The sequence below is a fragment of the Sebastes umbrosus genome, chromosome 21 (genome assembly GCF_015220745.1).
Source record: "Sebastes umbrosus isolate fSebUmb1 chromosome 21, fSebUmb1.pri, whole genome shotgun sequence".
Classification (NCBI taxonomy): Eukaryota; Metazoa; Chordata; class Actinopteri; order Perciformes; family Sebastidae; genus Sebastes; species Sebastes umbrosus.
In genome coordinates, this window is record NC_051289.1 from 11,596,903 (window position 1) to 11,615,761 (window position 18,859).

General features: G+C 41.8%; 1 protein-coding gene and 1 long non-coding RNA gene across 3 annotated transcripts in view; one reads left to right on the plus strand and one right to left on the minus strand.

Moving 5' to 3' along the window:
• Window positions 1-18,859, minus strand: part of LOC119480276 — a 117,857-nt gene that overhangs the window by 36,702 nt on the left and 62,296 nt on the right. The window contains exon 7 of one of the 2 annotated variants that reach the window (XM_037756398.1): window positions 13,787-15,054. The exons of the other annotated variant lie outside the window; for it this stretch is intronic. Coding sequence (XP_037612326.1) covers window positions 14,802-15,054 — 253 coding nt within the window. The 3' untranslated portion in view covers window positions 13,787-14,801. Of the gene's footprint in view, window positions 1-13,786; window positions 15,055-18,859 lie in introns of those variants that run through there. 2 annotated transcript variants of the gene reach the window in all.
• Window positions 10,966-13,925, plus strand: LOC119480278. Its single transcript, XR_005204865.1, has 2 exons — window positions 10,966-11,253; window positions 13,267-13,925. It is a non-coding gene; the product is annotated as an uncharacterized LOC119480278 (long non-coding RNA).

Below are 18,859 nucleotides of genomic sequence, written 5' to 3' on the forward strand. Positions count from 1 at the left end.
GCGTGGTTTCATCTGCTCTACTCTAACACACACACACATAACCAAAATCTGTTTCTAAAATAAAAGCACACCATATGGACCCTGACAAAAGCATGTGTGTGCATTCTTGTCTGTGTTAAGTCACTGAATAAATACAATGGAAACCACTAAAGAGTACATGTTTGTATAAATATGTCATGTGAACATTGGCTGCACAGCACCGCGTTACAGCCTGTAAAATAAACCACTTCAGATTGTGTAATGGGTACTCGAAATATGAAATATGTGAAAACATTTCTACATTTCACTACAGCAGGGAAGCGCTGCAGCATTGTTTTATTTAGTGTCACAGATAAATCATGGTACAAATCCAGGGGATAGGTTTATGCTCGAACTCTCGACACCTGGATTCATATCATCCGATCTAATTACGATTGATTTTTTATTCAGTCGAATGTTTTACTGTAGGACAGACAAGAGGCTGTGGTCGCTGCACGAATGCTGCGGTGTGCGTCTCCGCCTGGTAGAAACCGTGCTCTCCATTACAGGGAGGAGCGATGGATAGAGTGGCTAACAGACTACCAAAACCCACTACTCCAGCCTAAATCACATTTCAAAGCATAGAGGAGTCTATTACGGGGAATTAGAAAGGCCTCGGATCTCAACAAGCCTATCATTCAATTTTATTGAGTCTTCTCTTCTTCAGGAGCTCTTGGTGTATTGTGTGTACTTGTCAATAACAATTCGTCTGCATGTGTTGTGTTGACAAAAAGCAAGGAGCGTGTATGTGCGGCTCGGCGCGTAAATGCACACACACACACACTGGTTAGACGTGTCTCCTTGATCCTGCCCTTGGGAACAATAGGAGAAAAAATTTATGAAATAGTTTTAGGTTCTCGGTGCAGTTTTGCTATGCATTGAAGATTTTCTAAACCATAAACGTGAAGCATTTCTTTACCATGTGTGGTGTTCCTTTTTTTAATACGCTGTTTTAAAGATATAAAATGATGACAGCAACAAAGATAGGAAACCTGACATTCACCAGTTAGAGAGGCAGAAAGCTAGAAGGCGAACCGCACAAGGAAACGTTGATGTGTGGTGGGAGATATGAGCCTCTGATGTCAGTATTATCTACCCCGTATGAAGTCAAGTGAATTGGATGTGTACTTTCTGTCAATTATTGCTGCTTTCATTTGCCACATGTAATATAAAAGCAGAAATAGCGGTGACAGAGATTTCCTTACATCTGACGTGCAAATAGTCTGCACTTTAAATGCAAACAAAAACATCCTTTTCTCCACAGGCTTCACTCTGAGGGTATATAGGCAAAGGCACCTTCATGCTGGCAGCTATACTCATCCCTAAACCTCTTCCCATCCAATTCTTCGAGATTCAAACATACCTAGACCCCCTCCAAACATCCATCCATCCCCTCATTCTCACTCCCGCTGTCTGTCTGCGCCCGCACAGAGCCACCGCTCACGTTCCATGTGCATCGTGTCAGATAATTTTGTGGCGGCGAATCAATAATGCAGCCGTAAATTTCATTTAAATAAACATTAGTGGCCTACTTAATTAATGAAACCTCATCTGCAATTTGTCAGTGTCAGGAGTGCTAACCCCTTTGATGTTGGTATGAATATTCCTTTTCAGAAAATGAGGCGCTTGCACGATTAGAGCTTATTGTGGCGTTGGCCTCTTCCTGCCTTTCTGCGCTGCTGCTGCCTGGATTTGAGAGGACACACAGCATCACCAGATTAAAATCATTTACTTTGCAGAGAGGACAATGAGAGGCCGTAAAATGAATGTGAGGAAACATCATGAAAAATAGCGGGGGGAATATCTAATGAATCTAATCTACATACAAGCAACCTGATCAAATGCTTGAGCAATTTCAGCGGCCATATATCAAACGGTGCACGACATTAACATCGAATCAATATCTGAGAGGTCCACACCCATAAGCAATAACGCTGAGCGTTAATAACCAGCAGGGATATGAGAGATAAATAACAGGGAGAAACATAAAACAACACACTCTCACACTGTGAGATGAGTATCTGACCTGTCCTTGTCAGTGTGCAGAGAACAGCTGCTCATGACCCAATTTCACATGGATACATAATTCAGTGGCGAGCTATAAGACTTCCACGCCACTATAAAAAATATTCATCAAAACAAGTTAGCAAATCTATTTCAACAGATTCTCTTAGTTTCGATCCCTCTTTTCCACATTACAACTGCTTCATTAGTTGGGAGAACTGCTCGTAAAGGCTTCTCTGACCCAAATAAGTCAAGTTGCATCGCCCAAGTTGATAAGTTTAAAAGATTCAAGATGATATAAAAAAGACTTGACTCATTAACCAGGAAATCAGACTGACAGCAGCAGGAGAGCACCTTGACAGTCAAAATGTGTTTGGAAGTGATATTTCACCTGCAACACATCAATCAAAACGGAGAAGAAGAAATTGGACATGGTAACATGTATATAATATATTAAAAGAAAAGATAGTTGAAATATTTCCTACCATACATCACCTGCATCTCCTTTTTTCCTTTTCCACTTTTAAATAAACCAAAACACAGAATATGCTGCCGTTAGCTGTGGTTCTATTATTGCTAAAACTAAATAAACTGCAATTAAATGTTGACCCTGAACAGCAAACCATAATAGACTGTTGGGAGGACAATATGACTCAAATACAAATGCATATTGACCTTTGTTAAAAATACCCAAAGCACTTGATTCAATGTTTTTCAGCACATTTTTCACAGCTCGCATGTGATATTTATGAGGCAACAGGAAGTGTGTGTTCTCCGCCACAACAAAGAAAGCTTCATTGTGATAAAGAGAAATATTGCGCTAAATAAACATATGAACTGGGATCACATCAGTTGAAACACCAACAAACTGTTCCACGGAAGCAAGCAGTTCATTCATTTTTCAGCGAAACCAGGTTAGAGTACGGAGCCAAAAACTGATTAAAGCTCAAGGTATGAAGGAGACAGAATAAGGAAAGTGGAAATCACCCCCCATCCCTTATTTGGGACACCTGAAATAGGCCAGAGGCTGATTTCCTCCTATCAGAGGAGCCCTGGGAAGCCGGAGAGACTGGAGGGAGAAGAGGAGAGGGAGGAGGTGGAGGGACGATGGCGGCGGTGGGGGGATTCAGCGGGGCCTTAAGTGTGCTATCATAGGCGTCTCTTGTGCCTGCCTGCTTTATTTGCAGTAGTCAGGTTAATGAGTCCACCAGCCCACTTGATGTTGAGAGGCCTGCCACAAAGAGTTGCCTCATTAGAGCTAGCCTGGCACGCTGCTCTGAGACAAAGGGACATTCACGCTACTGAATGCCTTTACGCTCCTCAATGCTGCCAGCCTGCGAGGGCCAACGCCATGGCATAGCCCCCTGCACACGTCCTGGCGCCCGGCCAGCCACGCCGCGACCCTCAGCCCGGCTGGCTGGCTGGCTGGCTGGCTGGACGAGCAGGCTGCTGAGTGTTGCTGTGAAGGAAGGCTTCACCAGCCACAGCCTGCTGTGTGTTAGTGTGTGTGTGTTTAAAGGAGAACGGGGAATGTGCAAAAGCCGCGGCGGGAAGCCAGCTGACATGCTACATTATCGATGACTGCGATTGGTTCTCCGGCTCTCAGGGTGTGTGTGTGTGTGTGACCGAGCTCTTCGCCTGCTTTCCTCCTCGCTTTATCTTTGCATTCCCTCGCTGTGGATTCAGCTCAACACTCAAACAACTCACAGTTGACAAATCTGGAAAAACTCTTTAATACACTAGTAAAACCATAGAAATTGCTATAAATTCTTGTTCACAATAAATAACAAGAACTATAAACTCAACATTAAAATATCTCATAATGTATATTTAATAGAAATGATCACTTTTGAATGCATCCTTCACAATCCTCTGTTTCAAAGCTTAGTCACTGATCATAAATCCACCACACAGCACGAGATAATACATCACACTTTTACAAAATACTGTGCAAGGACTTAGACATACAACCATAAGGGGAGCATGAACAAACACCCATATTTCATGATTGATGCACTGGCAAAGATCCAGTTCACCACTTCCGTGCAGGAATAAAAAATCTATTTCTCTCAAGGCTCGGGGGTCAGGAGTTAAATATTTTCTGCATAGGCAATCCGCTCTTTCCGCCACACTATTTATAGCGCAGGCAGAAAACAGCTGAGCTGACTGCAGTGATGTCACTTGCGCTGATGGAATGCTTTGTTCCACAGCGTGTGCGCATGCCACCTGGGTCTGTGCGAAGCTGCGAGGGGGAAGCTCGATGTGGGAGCCAAGATGGCTGACAGTTGCCCCATTTTTCAAGTGTAAAAAAAACATCACTATCTCCTTGAGCCAGGCTGGCCCCAAATACAGCACATAACCTTATAGAAGCATCCATTCCTCTGTCACGCCTCTGTGTGTTAATGTCATGAAAGGTATCAGCATTTGTGGCTGCCATTTAGAGCCGAGCGCTCATGCCAAAGTAGGGTAACATCAGGGTAACCGCACACTGAATAGGAGAAACTAACACGCAGGATCTTAAAGCATTTCACTGTTTGTCACTCCGTGCATAACGTGCATACGGCTGAGGCGTTGAAGAAGTACTATACCCATATATATTTTTAGTAAGCCTTTGGGCTTCTTTCAGTGTCCCTAAAAGAGCATGGTTGCCTGGCAACCGTTATTGTTGCCATGGAGATTCATGTGTTGGCAGCTGCTGCAATCAGCATTAACTCAAGGCACATATTCTCATTCCGATAGTCAGGCGATGGGGAAGGCAACTAGGACACACAGTCAGAGAGGGATAGTAATCAGTGTGAAACATATGCTCATCCATTACTCGCTGCATTAATACAATTATATCAAAATAAATTTATGGCCGTGCTTTGGTGCAATGATCACATTGCAGGCAGAGGCATAAAACTCCACCTCATAACGGATCCCCACTTTCATTTAATAAATGGCAGCAGGCTGTAACACAATGGAAAACAATGCCATTTTGCCTTTGACATAAACACATTTGTTAAAAAATGTCTCTATTTAGAGTCACACTACTATAAATGTGTCTTTTTCTTTAAAAAGCATCAAGGTGAAAAGCTGTATACAGCCTGCTTTAGTAACGGTTAATAACAATAAGACAGCACCGCTGTGAAATGTATAAGCAGCGCTTACAAATATTGTTTACATAGCCTATTAAATTATTTCACGAGGAGCCTTATTGCACAGTGAACTGTGCACCATCTGAGAGACAGTACGGGTTATGCTATGTGATAAATTTCAGACTAAACTCAATATTTTCAGCAGCTCTCTGCCAGCTGCTGCGGTTTCATTTCAACCTGTTGGGGGATAAGCGATATTTACCGCTTTCCCTCCTTCATATGGGTACTACGCGTCCATGCCCACTGGAACAATTGCAGCCCTGTTGAGAGTAGACACGCGCAGAGATCATAATAGCAGTTATTTCCTCTCTGGGTTTTTTTTTTTCCGGGGCCCGGCTCTCTCCGTCATTTCACTGTTGACATCACAGAGCTATGTGGGGATAAAGAGGCAGAGGAAAAACAATAACAGACCCATTGACCCCCATTTCACAAACCTTGGGGGTATGGGAGAAATCCACTTACAAGCCTGCTACAGACCTGCTGATTGGGCCTCAATAGGCTTTGTATTAGGGAACAGTGGAAGTGCAGCGGAAGGTCCCGACTGCTGCCATTTCTGAGCAGGGTTGTTCTGCGACTGATAGTGCAGATTTACATCTAACCTCCTGCGCACCTCGGAGGAGACGACAACGCTGAACTGTATCTCGAATCGGAGAGACAATTGGATAAGCGTGCAATGCAGTTATTGAGCTATACATTAATCCACAGCGTGGCTTGTAGAATCAGTGATCTGATCGTATCACTCCTGCTGCATCTGTTTTAAAAAATAACTGTGGCTGAGCAACGCGAGGCGGCGGCGGAGCTGGAAAACAAGCTATTAGAGCAAAATGATTTTCAGAAGCATGAGCACCTGTCTCCAAAATAAATTGTTTAATTCAATTACTGCTTTATGTTCACACATGGAGGATGAGTATTCACTACATTTAAAGATATGTTAGTACACATCTCGCAACAAATCAAGAATAAGCATCTTAAATTCATATTAAAGGGGTTTTCCTTTCAGCACACCAACCTTTACATCATCTACCTCACTAAAAAAAGAAAACCTCAGGTTAATGATTCAGTAAATTCCCCCTCTCTTACAGCTTTAATTGCCCCCACACAAGAGAAACATGGCTTTGGGAGTCAGACGTGATGATCTCCCGGCATAAGCATTAGAATGGAGGCTAGCCTTGCTTTCTCTGGATGCTGCTGGTTGACATTTAACATCACAGAGAGAGGGGAGGTGGAGAGCCAGGTGCCCTACATGCACATTTGACCCCCTGCTAATGTCAGAGGGGGAAGGTCCCACACACTCATCCTCGCTTCACTCACACAAAACACCACAAGGGCGCATACATAGTACAAAGTATCCGTCGCAGTGATTACAGACAGGATTCAGCTTCCTGTTTTATACGTTTATGTAACGGGAGGTGCGATCCTTCCAAGATATCACAATTCTAGATAACATGCATCATTTTTAATGGGCTTGAATTCAGGTTACGGTTTTTAGTGGAAAATATATGGTTGATATTGTATGATAGTAGGAAAAATAAGGCTTCAACTGATCATAAAGACTTATTAATTTACCTAAACTAAGTCAAAGCACAAGTCGCCTACACAAAATTTCATCTCTCTTTTTACAATATATTATTCTCTGAAATTACAGGTATTTAAATGAGTATATTTAACAGAAATTAATGTATTTTCTACTGAGAGGAAAGCTCCATATCTGTAAGAGAAGATGCACACTTTGGAGGACACTCCAAACAGCCAGCAGGCCTGTAACCCAGTGCAGATGACCTGGTTCTGCTTGCACGCAACCATGAAAAAACAACTGCTGTTTGGTGTTTGATGTTAGCTCGGGGAGCGTACTGTCCCTGCTCGAGCTAAGCAGGCACACGTTACCGTCAGGAAATGTTTGAAAAAAAAGAAAAAAAAGAGAGAGAAGAAAGAAAAAAATTGCAATGAGGTCATGTCCTGAAACACAGCAGGATCTACGGGCTTATTCTCTAATTCAGGAGTCTACTCATTGCAGGTCAGGACTGCTGGCATATATATAACATCATAACACAAACAATCAGTTTTTTAGATTACACAAGAAGTCATTTTGATAATAAACGTCTAAAAACTGATGAAATGTAAGATGTATATTTATGGGGAAAGAGGCAAAAACATGGTTTAATAAAATAAGAGTTCATACTTGCACAAACAACTAATGACCTATTGAGTTATTGATATTATAGTGTCTGCACGGTTACCATAACAACCACTCATATGCTTTGTTATACTGTATAGGAAAATTGTGTTTACTCTTCGGAGCAATGTTGAGTTTTTATTCATACATTTTTTACAAACTGATGTACGTTTGAAATTGATTTGTGTCCCCAAAAGCAATTTTCACACAGTGACATAAAAATGAATACAAATAAAAACAAATGTATTGTATTTGTTAATGAGTTTAATTATTTTTTAAAGAATAAATATCAATATAAATGTTCAGCAGGATGTATAGGTAATACATGCAAAAGGTTCTAATGGTCAAGATGAAAATTATATTTGAACATAACATAACTGCAAGAAATTGTCGTTATTTAAGCGACATGTTCACCAAATATTCCACTATTAAATATTCCAAATATTTCTACTCAAACTATGGAAATACACAGTATGCCCCCTCTTTCTTATGTGGTACTGCAGGTACATTTACCTGTCTGTGTTGCTTACGTAACAATAGACTGTTGATTTCAGCCAGGAAACTAAAAAAAATACTTTTTTCCAACTTCCTAACATGTTATTCAGGATTGTAGTGACTACTTCTCACCAAACTGACTAGTGATTTGAGTTTAGGAAAATTAAATAACTAAAAAATACATTAGAATTTGTTAAAACAATTTCAATCTGTCAGCAACTCAAACCTCAGTTCAGAACAACTTTAAAATCAAATTATGACTAAACATTAATTGTAGGAAAAAAATCTACTAATTATAGGACGACTTCATACAGCTATGTTACAATTCGAAGTATTTACCAATGACTGATGTGTAAAAAAACACACAAAAAAAACAGGAAAAATCAACATATCAAACCAGCTTTGATGCACATTTTATGGAGAATATTATAGTACAAAGAGCAACATCGTTTAGGCTGTGTGAGGCTGGGGGGGAGGCCTGATGCATGATGCAAAATGTGAGGAGGGCTGATGGTTATTAAAGCATCTCGTTGCTAAAACTGATGCAACTACAACGTTCACTGCTGCAGAGCACCGAGCCTGCAGCTGCCTGGACACACATACATTTTCGTTTCGATTTGGTTTCCAATTCGTTCCACTGCATCCAAAAAACAACACTAACAGCGATGTTTATTGAGCTTTAAATGCCTACAAGTACGTTCAAATTAAATGTTATTTTGTGCGGTGCTAAATGTTATTTGATCTGGAGTAAAATGAAGCTCTTATTTATTTTAGTAAATTCTCAATCAGGTACGTTTCATGTGCTGCAGAGGGAGGCCTGTTTTAGTTGTTTTTTTTGGTCCACAAATAACTGAATAGCTTCGGTGCAAAATGCACATAGAGACAAATGCATTTCGATGTCGCCTCATTTCGAGTTTTGCACGAGTTCACGTGTGCAGAAAGCTGTGCAGAAAGCTGTGCGTATAAAGGGCGTTTCGATCCTGCAGCCTCCTGCGCGTTTTGGATGTAAACGAATAGGATGCACTGTGATAACGCGACAGCACTGACTACATTATTTTACGCAGTTTCGTCAGATCGGTTCGGTTCGTTTGTCCTTTTGAGTCCTCAGGTGTGCCGAACAATGTGCGACAGAAAAAAAAATCCCCATTCCAGAGACAGATGCATATCCAAACAGGAGAGTGAGACAGATGGACAGTTTAACAACAACAAGTCCAAATCCAGTCTTACTTGGCTGTGTGTTTCCATCCAAAATGCAGCACAAACTTCTTCCCTCTGCAACTTTTACAAACTTCTGTCCAAATGATGGAATTTGCATCTGCAGTCTTTCTTTTCTCACTTCTTCTTCTTTTCCCTCCCTTCAACCCCCACCCTTCTTTAAACAGGGGGCCCCCCTTCTTGATTAATAAATGTTTATGTGTTTTGAAGTGTGGGACAAAAGGGGGCTGACCTGTGACCCCTAGGAGCCCCGACCTTGCTCGGGTTCATTGTGAGGCTCTGGGAAAGGGGCTTTGGGACGGAGACCCCGGGCCACTGACCCACACACACATCCCAGAGCCCTGCCATTCATGTGTGCACCGCTGCATGTCGCCCCGCAGCTCCCATTGTTTCAGCAGGAACAATAGCATCACCCCCCCCCCTCCCACCTACCATCCTTCTCTCTGCCAGAGAGAAAGCAGCTTTCAAACTTCCCTCTCTATATGTAGCCTGATGCAAACCCCAGCAGACTCTCCCCCCTCTAACCCCTTCAAATAACTAAAGAATCAAAAATGTTGACAAAACTGTTAGTGGTAGTTCACCCATGTTGCATCACACACCGAGGGTTTGCATCATGGCACTTTCTTTGCAGCCGTCAAAGGCCAACACTGTAACAGAGTGAAACAATACAACAGTAACAGAGTGAAACTGTGAAAGAGGGAGAATGGAGAATGGATGGATGTGCAGAGGATGAGATGACAGAAGGAGAGAGAAGCTCGAAGAAAACAGGGCCGTGAATAACACCTACAGGCTATTTCTAATGCTGGAATCAGATAGATATTAATAGGTTGGAGGTAAGTAGGCATTAGCTGGGCCTTGCATGTGTGTGTGTGTTCCGCCTTGGCTACAGGGTTAGTGAGGTTACTCCAGTGACATCATACATGGGGCCCTGGTTTCGATTGGATCTTTGCCTGGGAGTCAATCACGGCAGGAAGTGAAAGGGGGGGATACAAGCGAGCAGTGCAGGACTGCTGCCACTTGCTCCTATCAATGGCTGCATCAATGTTGAACGCCCAACCAAGAAACTACACAGCATCTCTGTGCTTTTTGCATGTTCAAATCTATAGAAGAGAAATGCTAGAAAAGGGTGCAAACAGAAATACAAAGTGAAATGATTCCTTTCTACCTTTAACAGCAAAACATGGAGATATTATTTGCATTATATGCCTATATATGTATACTATAGATATTACCTCTAGTGTTGATATGTATATTTATTGCTCCTGTGCATTGCCGGATAACCTGCTGCTGGAACACAAGAATTTCCCAATTTGGGATCTATAAAGTATCCATCTACCTATCTATCTATTACCAAACAAAACACATTTTTTTCTTATTCTTGCTGTAAAACACCCCTCAGTTTATCACACAACTGGACTAACATAGCATATAGAAATTGAGTTGCAATCCTGCGGCCTGCATGCGTGAAACTGTAACGCACTAATGGACCTCTCAAGACAAACGGCATTAAACATGATTAATTGTGGCCGCGACACACACACACACACACACACACACACACACACACACACACACACACACACTCCTATAATGTAGAGCTTCACTCCATCATACAATAGTTATTAATGCTGCACATATAAAAAACTACAACAACAGAGTGTTACACTGCACCACTGAAAAAAAAAAGAGTTTACAACATGCATGGAAATAAAAAAATCAAATAAAAAATAATATAATATAAAACACTATAGAGGATTCTCTCCAGAGCGCGCATATTTGAGCGTGTCAGTGTGAGCGCGCATTTGTAGGGCTATGTATAAAAAGTGTGCGCGTGTGCATGTGAGGAGAGAGAGAGAGAGAGAAAAAAAAAAGAGAGAGAGAGATTTTATTGTAATGCACAGATCGACCTGCCCTCTTTTGAAAAAAAAGGCGAGAAAGCGCAGCCATGCTTTGCAGAGGCTCCAGCATCGCTCCTCTCATTGGTAGTAGCAGCTCCTCCTCGACTATAACGGACTCTTTGCTTGTCCGCAGCCTCGTTATACACCGACAGGGAACCGGGAATACATACAAGCGATCTGCCTCTCCGTGATGTAAAGATCTGTGTTATAGTGCTATAGAAATGAAGTGAGGAGAAAAAGCAGCAGCAGCAGAGCGCGGATCCATATTATAGCAGAGCGCAGTGTTGATGGATCCACCATATGGCACATCATGGTGAGTATCTGATGCTTTATGATCAATTATTAATGAGATCAATGTGTATTTTTGCTTCAAATGTTAGTAGAATATGTATTTCAATAGATTTTGGATGTGCAGAGAGATTCTGCTCGCTTCACCCATCATGCACGTTGCACTTGCCATTGTTATTTATTGCAGGCTTTGTGGGAATGAACCACTTTAGGAACAAAAAAGATAGAAAAACATAACGCAGGGTGCACAGATGGGTTTTATGTCGACGGTTGCATAATCGGTAAGAAGGGTATATAAAGAGGATGAGTGGGTTTTTTTTCGGAGCCACCTCGTTTGTTCATTGCGCGGTTGCTTTAAAGGACAATAGGGGTCGTGTTCCTGTCGGTGGACACATAGATACACACACAGAGAGACCTGAAATATGGTGATGATGAAGCTCCAAAACGACGGCACATAAAGAGATAAGAGGGTTTTCAGAGGATGGATGGATGAGAGGGACGTTTCCGTCTAAAATGGCGTTTCCCTTTGTTTCTGCATCCCTCTCCTCCTCTCTGTTATAGCGAGTAATGCATTGCGATTACCATATCTACCAGCCTGCTGCGTCTCTTCGCTTCCACTCTACACGCAAAGGGATGTGTGCTGTTTAATGGTAAAACAAGGGGCTGTCATGATGGAGAACTGAAGTGCAGTATGAATGTATGCTGAGCTCAGAGGGCTCAGATATAGGAGAGCAGGTGACTCCTAGAATTAGGATCAGACAGACTTCAGCAGTTTTTTTTAGCAGAACATATATTGAAATCAATATCAGCTATCTGTCTGCAGCACTGCAGATTATATACTGGATTGCATTGGATTTCCTATATCTGTGTCAGACCCCCATATACAATATGAATTTATCCTTTAATGCTCATCTCCAAGCATATAGCACACTTTTCCATCATCATGACAAGATGCAATATTGGCTCACTTTGTGCCATATAGTTTAAATCAGGACTAAAAAAAAAAAATCAGCTCATCACATCCGAGCAAAAATAGAGTATTTGTTAAAGTGCACTCGCATCAAACAGCTCAGGATGACACGAGCATCCCTCCCTCATCCCTCTGTGTGTGTGTGTGTGTAAAGGAGTGCATGTGCGCATGCCCGTGCATGAGTGTACGTACACGCGTGTTCTCATTTTTTTTTTTTTTTTTTTCTGAATAGTGCAATGTTGCATAACCGTTCACAGCCACCAATGCCAGATTTAGGGCTTCACAATTTTGCGGGGCCATTGTTGGCATTTCCTCTTACTGGCCCCGTACACACACACACACACTACACACACACAAACACACACACACTACACTAACACCAACCAACCAACTGCACTATTAACACATTTTGGGTGATAAACGTTATAATACTCCAAATAGGAAGTCGTCAATTTGCCTCCTAGTTTCAAGGACACAGGGTAGTCATGAGGAGGACGCTGGGTAATATAGAGGAACATCTGTTTGCCCGGTGACGTCAACACCCCCCCCTCCTCTTCCTCCACCTCCCCACCCTCCTCCTCCTCTTCCTCACCCCCCCCCCCCCCCTCCTCCTCATCCCAATCCTCTTGTGCTGAAGGCAGATGCCTCATTTGTTTGGCTGGAGCACCATTAATCCCAAAGTCAGAGGAAAGGACCGGACGGAGAGAGATCAGTCCCATTTAGTCCATGTCGGTGCATTCGGTGTCCCGGTCAGTTTGCGCGCACAGAGGACGCACAATGAGCACCGGTGTGTTCAGGACATCCGCAGTTTACCGAGAGGCTCTTCAGCTGACCCGTTTGCGGCAGTTTTTAACCTGCAAGTCGAGTCTGCAGGCTCCTGTGTGTGTGTGTGTGCGTGCTGCGTTATGTGACTATAGGAAAATCAATATCTTGGACATTGGACTTTTCTCTGTTTTATGGACATCTACTCTACTGCTCTCTTTTTTTTTTTAACATGTCAATGTGGAATATGAGATTTTTGTCATATGAAGTTCATGACGCATTTTGTGTTTTCTTTTTTTTCTCTAGGTGCATTATGGGATAATGGAGGACTTTTTTTTTGGAGGACAGTTTTTTGGACAAATCAGTCGACGAGGACGCATCAAACGGAGTCCCTTTTTTCTCTCCTGCAAAAAGCAACCTGGGACGTAGCAGCATTTAAGTCATTCCTGTAACCATTACCTCTTGTCACTCCAATTGAATGTTTTTTTTACATAATAAGGTAGGCCTGCACAGCAACCAGGAGAGGATTTGATCTCTTTGGATTTGGGATTTTTTTTCCATTTTTGGCATCCAGATAGTCACACAACACAGGCCTCAAATGCTGCAAAATTATATTTGATTATATTTGTAATAACAGGTTTTACGCAAAGGTTCGAGGTGTCCGTTTTCCCACAGCTGGACACACACATGCATGCAAACACACACACACACACACACACAGACGAACGGGTTGTGTCTCTCCGTGTTCACAGCGGACCTTGATTTAATGTCTTACAATTAAGGCACGCGGTGAATGCCAAGAGATGATCCTTCTTTTCTCCGGATGTCTGCAGATCCAACAAACGCATCATGACTAATTAAATGCTTTATTGGTGTCGCTTCCACAGTGAATGTGCTTCTTCTGTAACGCATTATACTCATGTACTGTCTCCTTCTCCTTCCAACAATAAAGTCAATACACACAACCACTTTAAAGCTCTGTTTTTCTTTTATGTGAACATGCATGTGATGGCTCCTGTATGTGTGTGTGTGTCGGTGGGAGCTGTCCATCCATCCATCCACACTCACACACACACGCACACAGACAAACACACTCACACACACACACAGGCTTGCAGAGAGCGCTGTCCACCTTCTGTGGTGCTGAAATCTGCGCACCACCGATCAGCCTTTTGTTTCACTCGCCTGTCTGTGCAGAAGTGGAAATGGCTCCACTGTTTTAGTGTAGTATAGGAATGCAGACATATAAACTGCACACACACACACACACACACCTACACAGCAGAACAAATCCTAATGTAGGCATATAGTCATTACATCCTGCAGGTTTTCTTAAATCAAAAAGGAAAGGAATGTGCAGACAGCGTGACATTGGTGTAACTGCTTTCTACAATAACGACCACTCAGATTAAATGTGATGTCGCTTATTTGGAGAGAACTGTAGAGCAGATCTGCAGTGGAAACAAGTGAACATCTTTTTCTAGAGACACATTTTTCTCCCACAAAAAAATACTCCTTAAAATGGTAATTTTGGCAGTGAAACAGGTCCAGTTTCTCACCTAAAAAGGCCTTGCATGACAAGGATATTATGATTTATTTGATCTGCATATTCATTTCCATACGCACGGTACCAGTATGGGATGTAAATGAGGAGGTGGGCTGCAGATACAGACTGAAATGTCTGATTAAATTGATATTAAGAGGTTTGGAAAGTCCAAAAAAATCATTTTTGACAGAACCGATGAATACAGTGCAGTATAGCTGGAGAAGTGATGAAATCACATCCTCCTATGTTAGTGTGTCGCCTAGTGGCGTTCAGGGGTGCAGCACTCTGTTATATATTAAACCATGATAGAGGATAATATTTCTTCCAGAGTTGAGAAAATCTTGACAAAGAAAATGTGATAAGATGGAGCTTCACACCGTCTAAGCAACATCTTACATTTAAAAAAAAATATATTGCATTTGTTAATGTTGTCACTGAAGACACATGCTCCATTTTGCACACTGTGACAGCAGCAGACAATAATCAGATCTTGATTAATGCACATCATCGCCGAGAATGGCAGAAGGAGTGATGGATGGAGGAAGGGCCTGGTAGGGAGGGAGAGGGGGGGTTTATCCAATCATTTCACCAACTCATTAATGTTTATTTCCTTTAATCCTTCAAATAAGCAATGAGTGGTGAAAACAGTCAACGCTACAACGAACAGAGCAAGAGGGAGGGGATGCGAGAGTTCATCTATATTTGAAAAATAATTAAATGAAATGAGATTTACTGCCAGTTAGAGTCCTAAATAGAAGCTACAAAAAAAAGTAGAGCCAAAGAGCATTAATCTACACCACTACAGTCTTTAACATGACATGGTTGAGTGAAGGAGGGACACTGATACACCATCACAACTATTTAAGAAGTCAGCTGCAACATTTACCTGGTCGGGGGGGTTAACATGAAATGAAACTGGCACTACAGAATAAATAGAGCAGCCTACATGTCATGTCATAAATATGGCTCACTGGTGGGTCTTGATGTAGAGCACCCCGCATGACAAAAATTGAAATTTCATATCAGGTCTCTACAGCCCGAGAGTCTGGCTCCCACTGATAACCAAAATCTTCAAAGTTGAATGAAATCCATAAAGCATGTTCATCAGGCTCCTGCTTCACCCTTTAGCTCCTCCAGCATGAGCAACATTACAGGTCATTGTCTGCCCTCTTGTGGTGAAGATTGGAAACATAATTTGGATGTACAAGAGAATCATTTTAAAATGGCAAAGTTTGAATGAATTCCACTGTGATTAATTAAAATCAGTCCGACTAAGGAAAACCTGCAAAATGGACAGCAAACGTCTAATGAATTTCACATTTACAATGCATTTAGTGCTTTAGCTACCTTTAAATATGTTGTGCATCCACACGCTACAACATCTGGTGCATCAAAAGTGGAACAAATATCTGAAACTACTGTTTTTACTTTGGTGCAAATATGGTGCAGTATCCATCCTGTTGTCTGTTTGATAGTTTCTTTAATGGTTGGAACACTTCCTGTCGTGCTCCTGTGTCTAAACTCCTCTTTTGTCCCAATCTAAATTGATGCTTGTTCTCTTTCCTAACAGTTTTTGCCTTCAGTGGTCTCTTCATTACCAAAGTGCTGACAGACTGCGGCTGTAATGGCTGTGGCAGCGTCCTGGCCCATCTTGTCTCATTAGCCAGACCTGATTGGCCATGAAGGTGTTCTCTTGCCGTCTCAGGATAAAGCGGCTGTCTCTGCCACTCGTTAGATCATAACTCCTCAAGTATTCTGCCCTGATGGCCTCTCGTGGAGCCTCAGCAGAGAGACCGAACATATACGCTAATTGAAATATGCTGGGAAAAGGGGTAAAACATTGACCTTGAACGTGTTCAGCACGTACTGGTCGACTGTGTTTGGGAAGCAGCTGCAAAGAACTTCTTTGAGCCCCAACACGGTGAAAATATAACAGCACGTCAGCATGAAAACACGTTTCTTTGCTTTTTTTGGATTTTAAATAAAGTAAAACAGCCCATTATAGGTCACAGTTTAATTGTCAGTGTGTAACATTCTTTCAGAAAACTTATGATTCAACATTTAATCCGCAAATATGCATGTCGAGATTAGTGGATGGGCTCAATTTAACAGCTGATATGCTTTCATGAGTTATTTCCTCCACTATATTGAGGAGGTTTAAGTATCAGTTATTTGCCTGTCAAAATATTATTATTACACTGAACGCCAAAAGGTAAGTGGATAGCATTAATGTGAAAACAAGTGGTGGAAAGCACCTGTCGTGACAGAGGATGGATACTAGACATTGTGAGAAATCACTGTATGTGGGAGTTGGGATTTAATTAGAAACTCATTTTTTTTTATGATAACTGATGATTTTTTACAAGAAAGGACTTGTCTGTCTTTAGGGAGCTGACTTAAAATCACAGCTAGTACATCAACAATGTTTCTTATTGAACCATTTTGTATCTGACCACATTTCGTCTCAGTTAAGTGAACACTTGCTAAGATGTTCTTTCAACTGTTTTAGAAGTCATTAACTCTTGATTAAAGGTTGTAGAAAAGCTAACGCAAGCTGAAATTGACAAACACATCTACAATCAGTGACTCATTTCTGTAGCTTTTTACCTTGAAATCTCTCTAATTCACCTTCTCTCTGACTAATTTATCTGTATCTTCATGTTATCACAGGACCATACTTGGATTCTGAACAAACTCTGGTAAACTTTTGTCATCTTTAGTGTGACATACTGAAGGAGGCAGAGCAGACTTTTCCACAAAGCTCCATTCTAACTAAACAACATGTAGCTGCCAAGGTACATCTCAGAAATCCACATCGTATTCACTGTGGTTTCTACTCGCAGGGGTCAAATGTAATCACTACCTTTAATATGGGCAGCCCACATGCCATGGTGACTAGCCATGGTAACTTGGAAGTGGAGGGACATTTTTGCCCTCAGTGCTTTGCAGCTGGTATCTTCAAATGGTATCTAGGGGAGCGTAATTACTGAAATGGCTTTTTGTGTAAGAGGTGAAGAAGAATGTGTTCACACAGTTGGTCCTATTGAATCTTAGTGAGCTGCGGGGTTCCCCGGGCTACAGCGAACTTAACAGATACCTGTGTATGACTTCTTTGGAATGGAAAGAAGCTCAGGTGTAAACTGTGGAGCTGTCGGTGTGTTCAGCACCACGGACAGCTCCCACTGCAGTGCATGCTGTGCACTCTCATGAGCAAAATGAATCACCAAAACTTATATAATTCCCTTAAAAGGAGAGTTCAGACTTATTTTTTAAAAAGACGGGTCAAAATGAAGGACAAAAATGTCCATATGCAACACAAGTGACTTTCATTAGACCCTCCTTTCCTGCAAATTCCCCTGTCTTCTGAGGGTGGGGAAAACATTGCTACAACATAGTATCGCGATATTTTGCGTGGCAATATCATATAGATACATTGACATCAAGAATCTTTTATTATATAAACTATTAATATTGCCAACACAATGTAGACTCTAATACAAACCGTTCAGTTTGTCAGTTGCATGATGTAACATTTATGTTTTTATGACAGTGTTGTCCCATTGTGCTGCAATAAAAATGACTGAAGTGAGATGAACTGAGTGAAAACTGTATCTTATTAGATATAACAGATGTTGACAAACTGCATTAATTACAGTTTAAAAAAAGGTAATAAATCGCAATATATATTATCACAATAGTCAGTATATCACAAAATGTTTAAAATCGCAATAAGATTGTATTGTGATTTAAGTATCATGGTAATATCGGATTGTGGGGCCTCTGGTGATTCCCACCCCTTACTGTATGTCCTCCAATCTTCATGCCCCCAGTTTGTAACACAAGCTCTCTGTTATAAATCTGATCTTTCAAACACGACCCAAGATGCCACCAATCACCAGATTAGAAGACACTGTACTACTGTTTTCACAGGCTGAGCAGTAGGCCTACCCCCCCTCGCAACGAGTAAATAGATCTTCACATGTAAAATGGGTGCAGTGCTCCTTTAAGCAGCTTCAAAGTTAGAGAAAACATTTGTCCACACTGCATCAACATGATGTATATTCTGCATCTGCTTGTTCCAACACTCTGGTGAACATCTATCATTCTTATATTAAAGCTGCAGTGGGTAGAAATGGAGCCAATATGATTAATCCTGACAGTAGTGCATGAGACAGGTAATCATGTGCCTCTGTGTCCTCCATTGTCCTCCAGTGCTGCTAATGGCATCTGCAAGATTTCACAGACCGGAGGAAAACAACTAATCAGAGCTGAGCTGGTACCTGCCATCTCTGAGCGGCTGTCAATCACTCACGAACTCCGATCAAACGGTCAAACTAGGCAGCGCTGATCAAA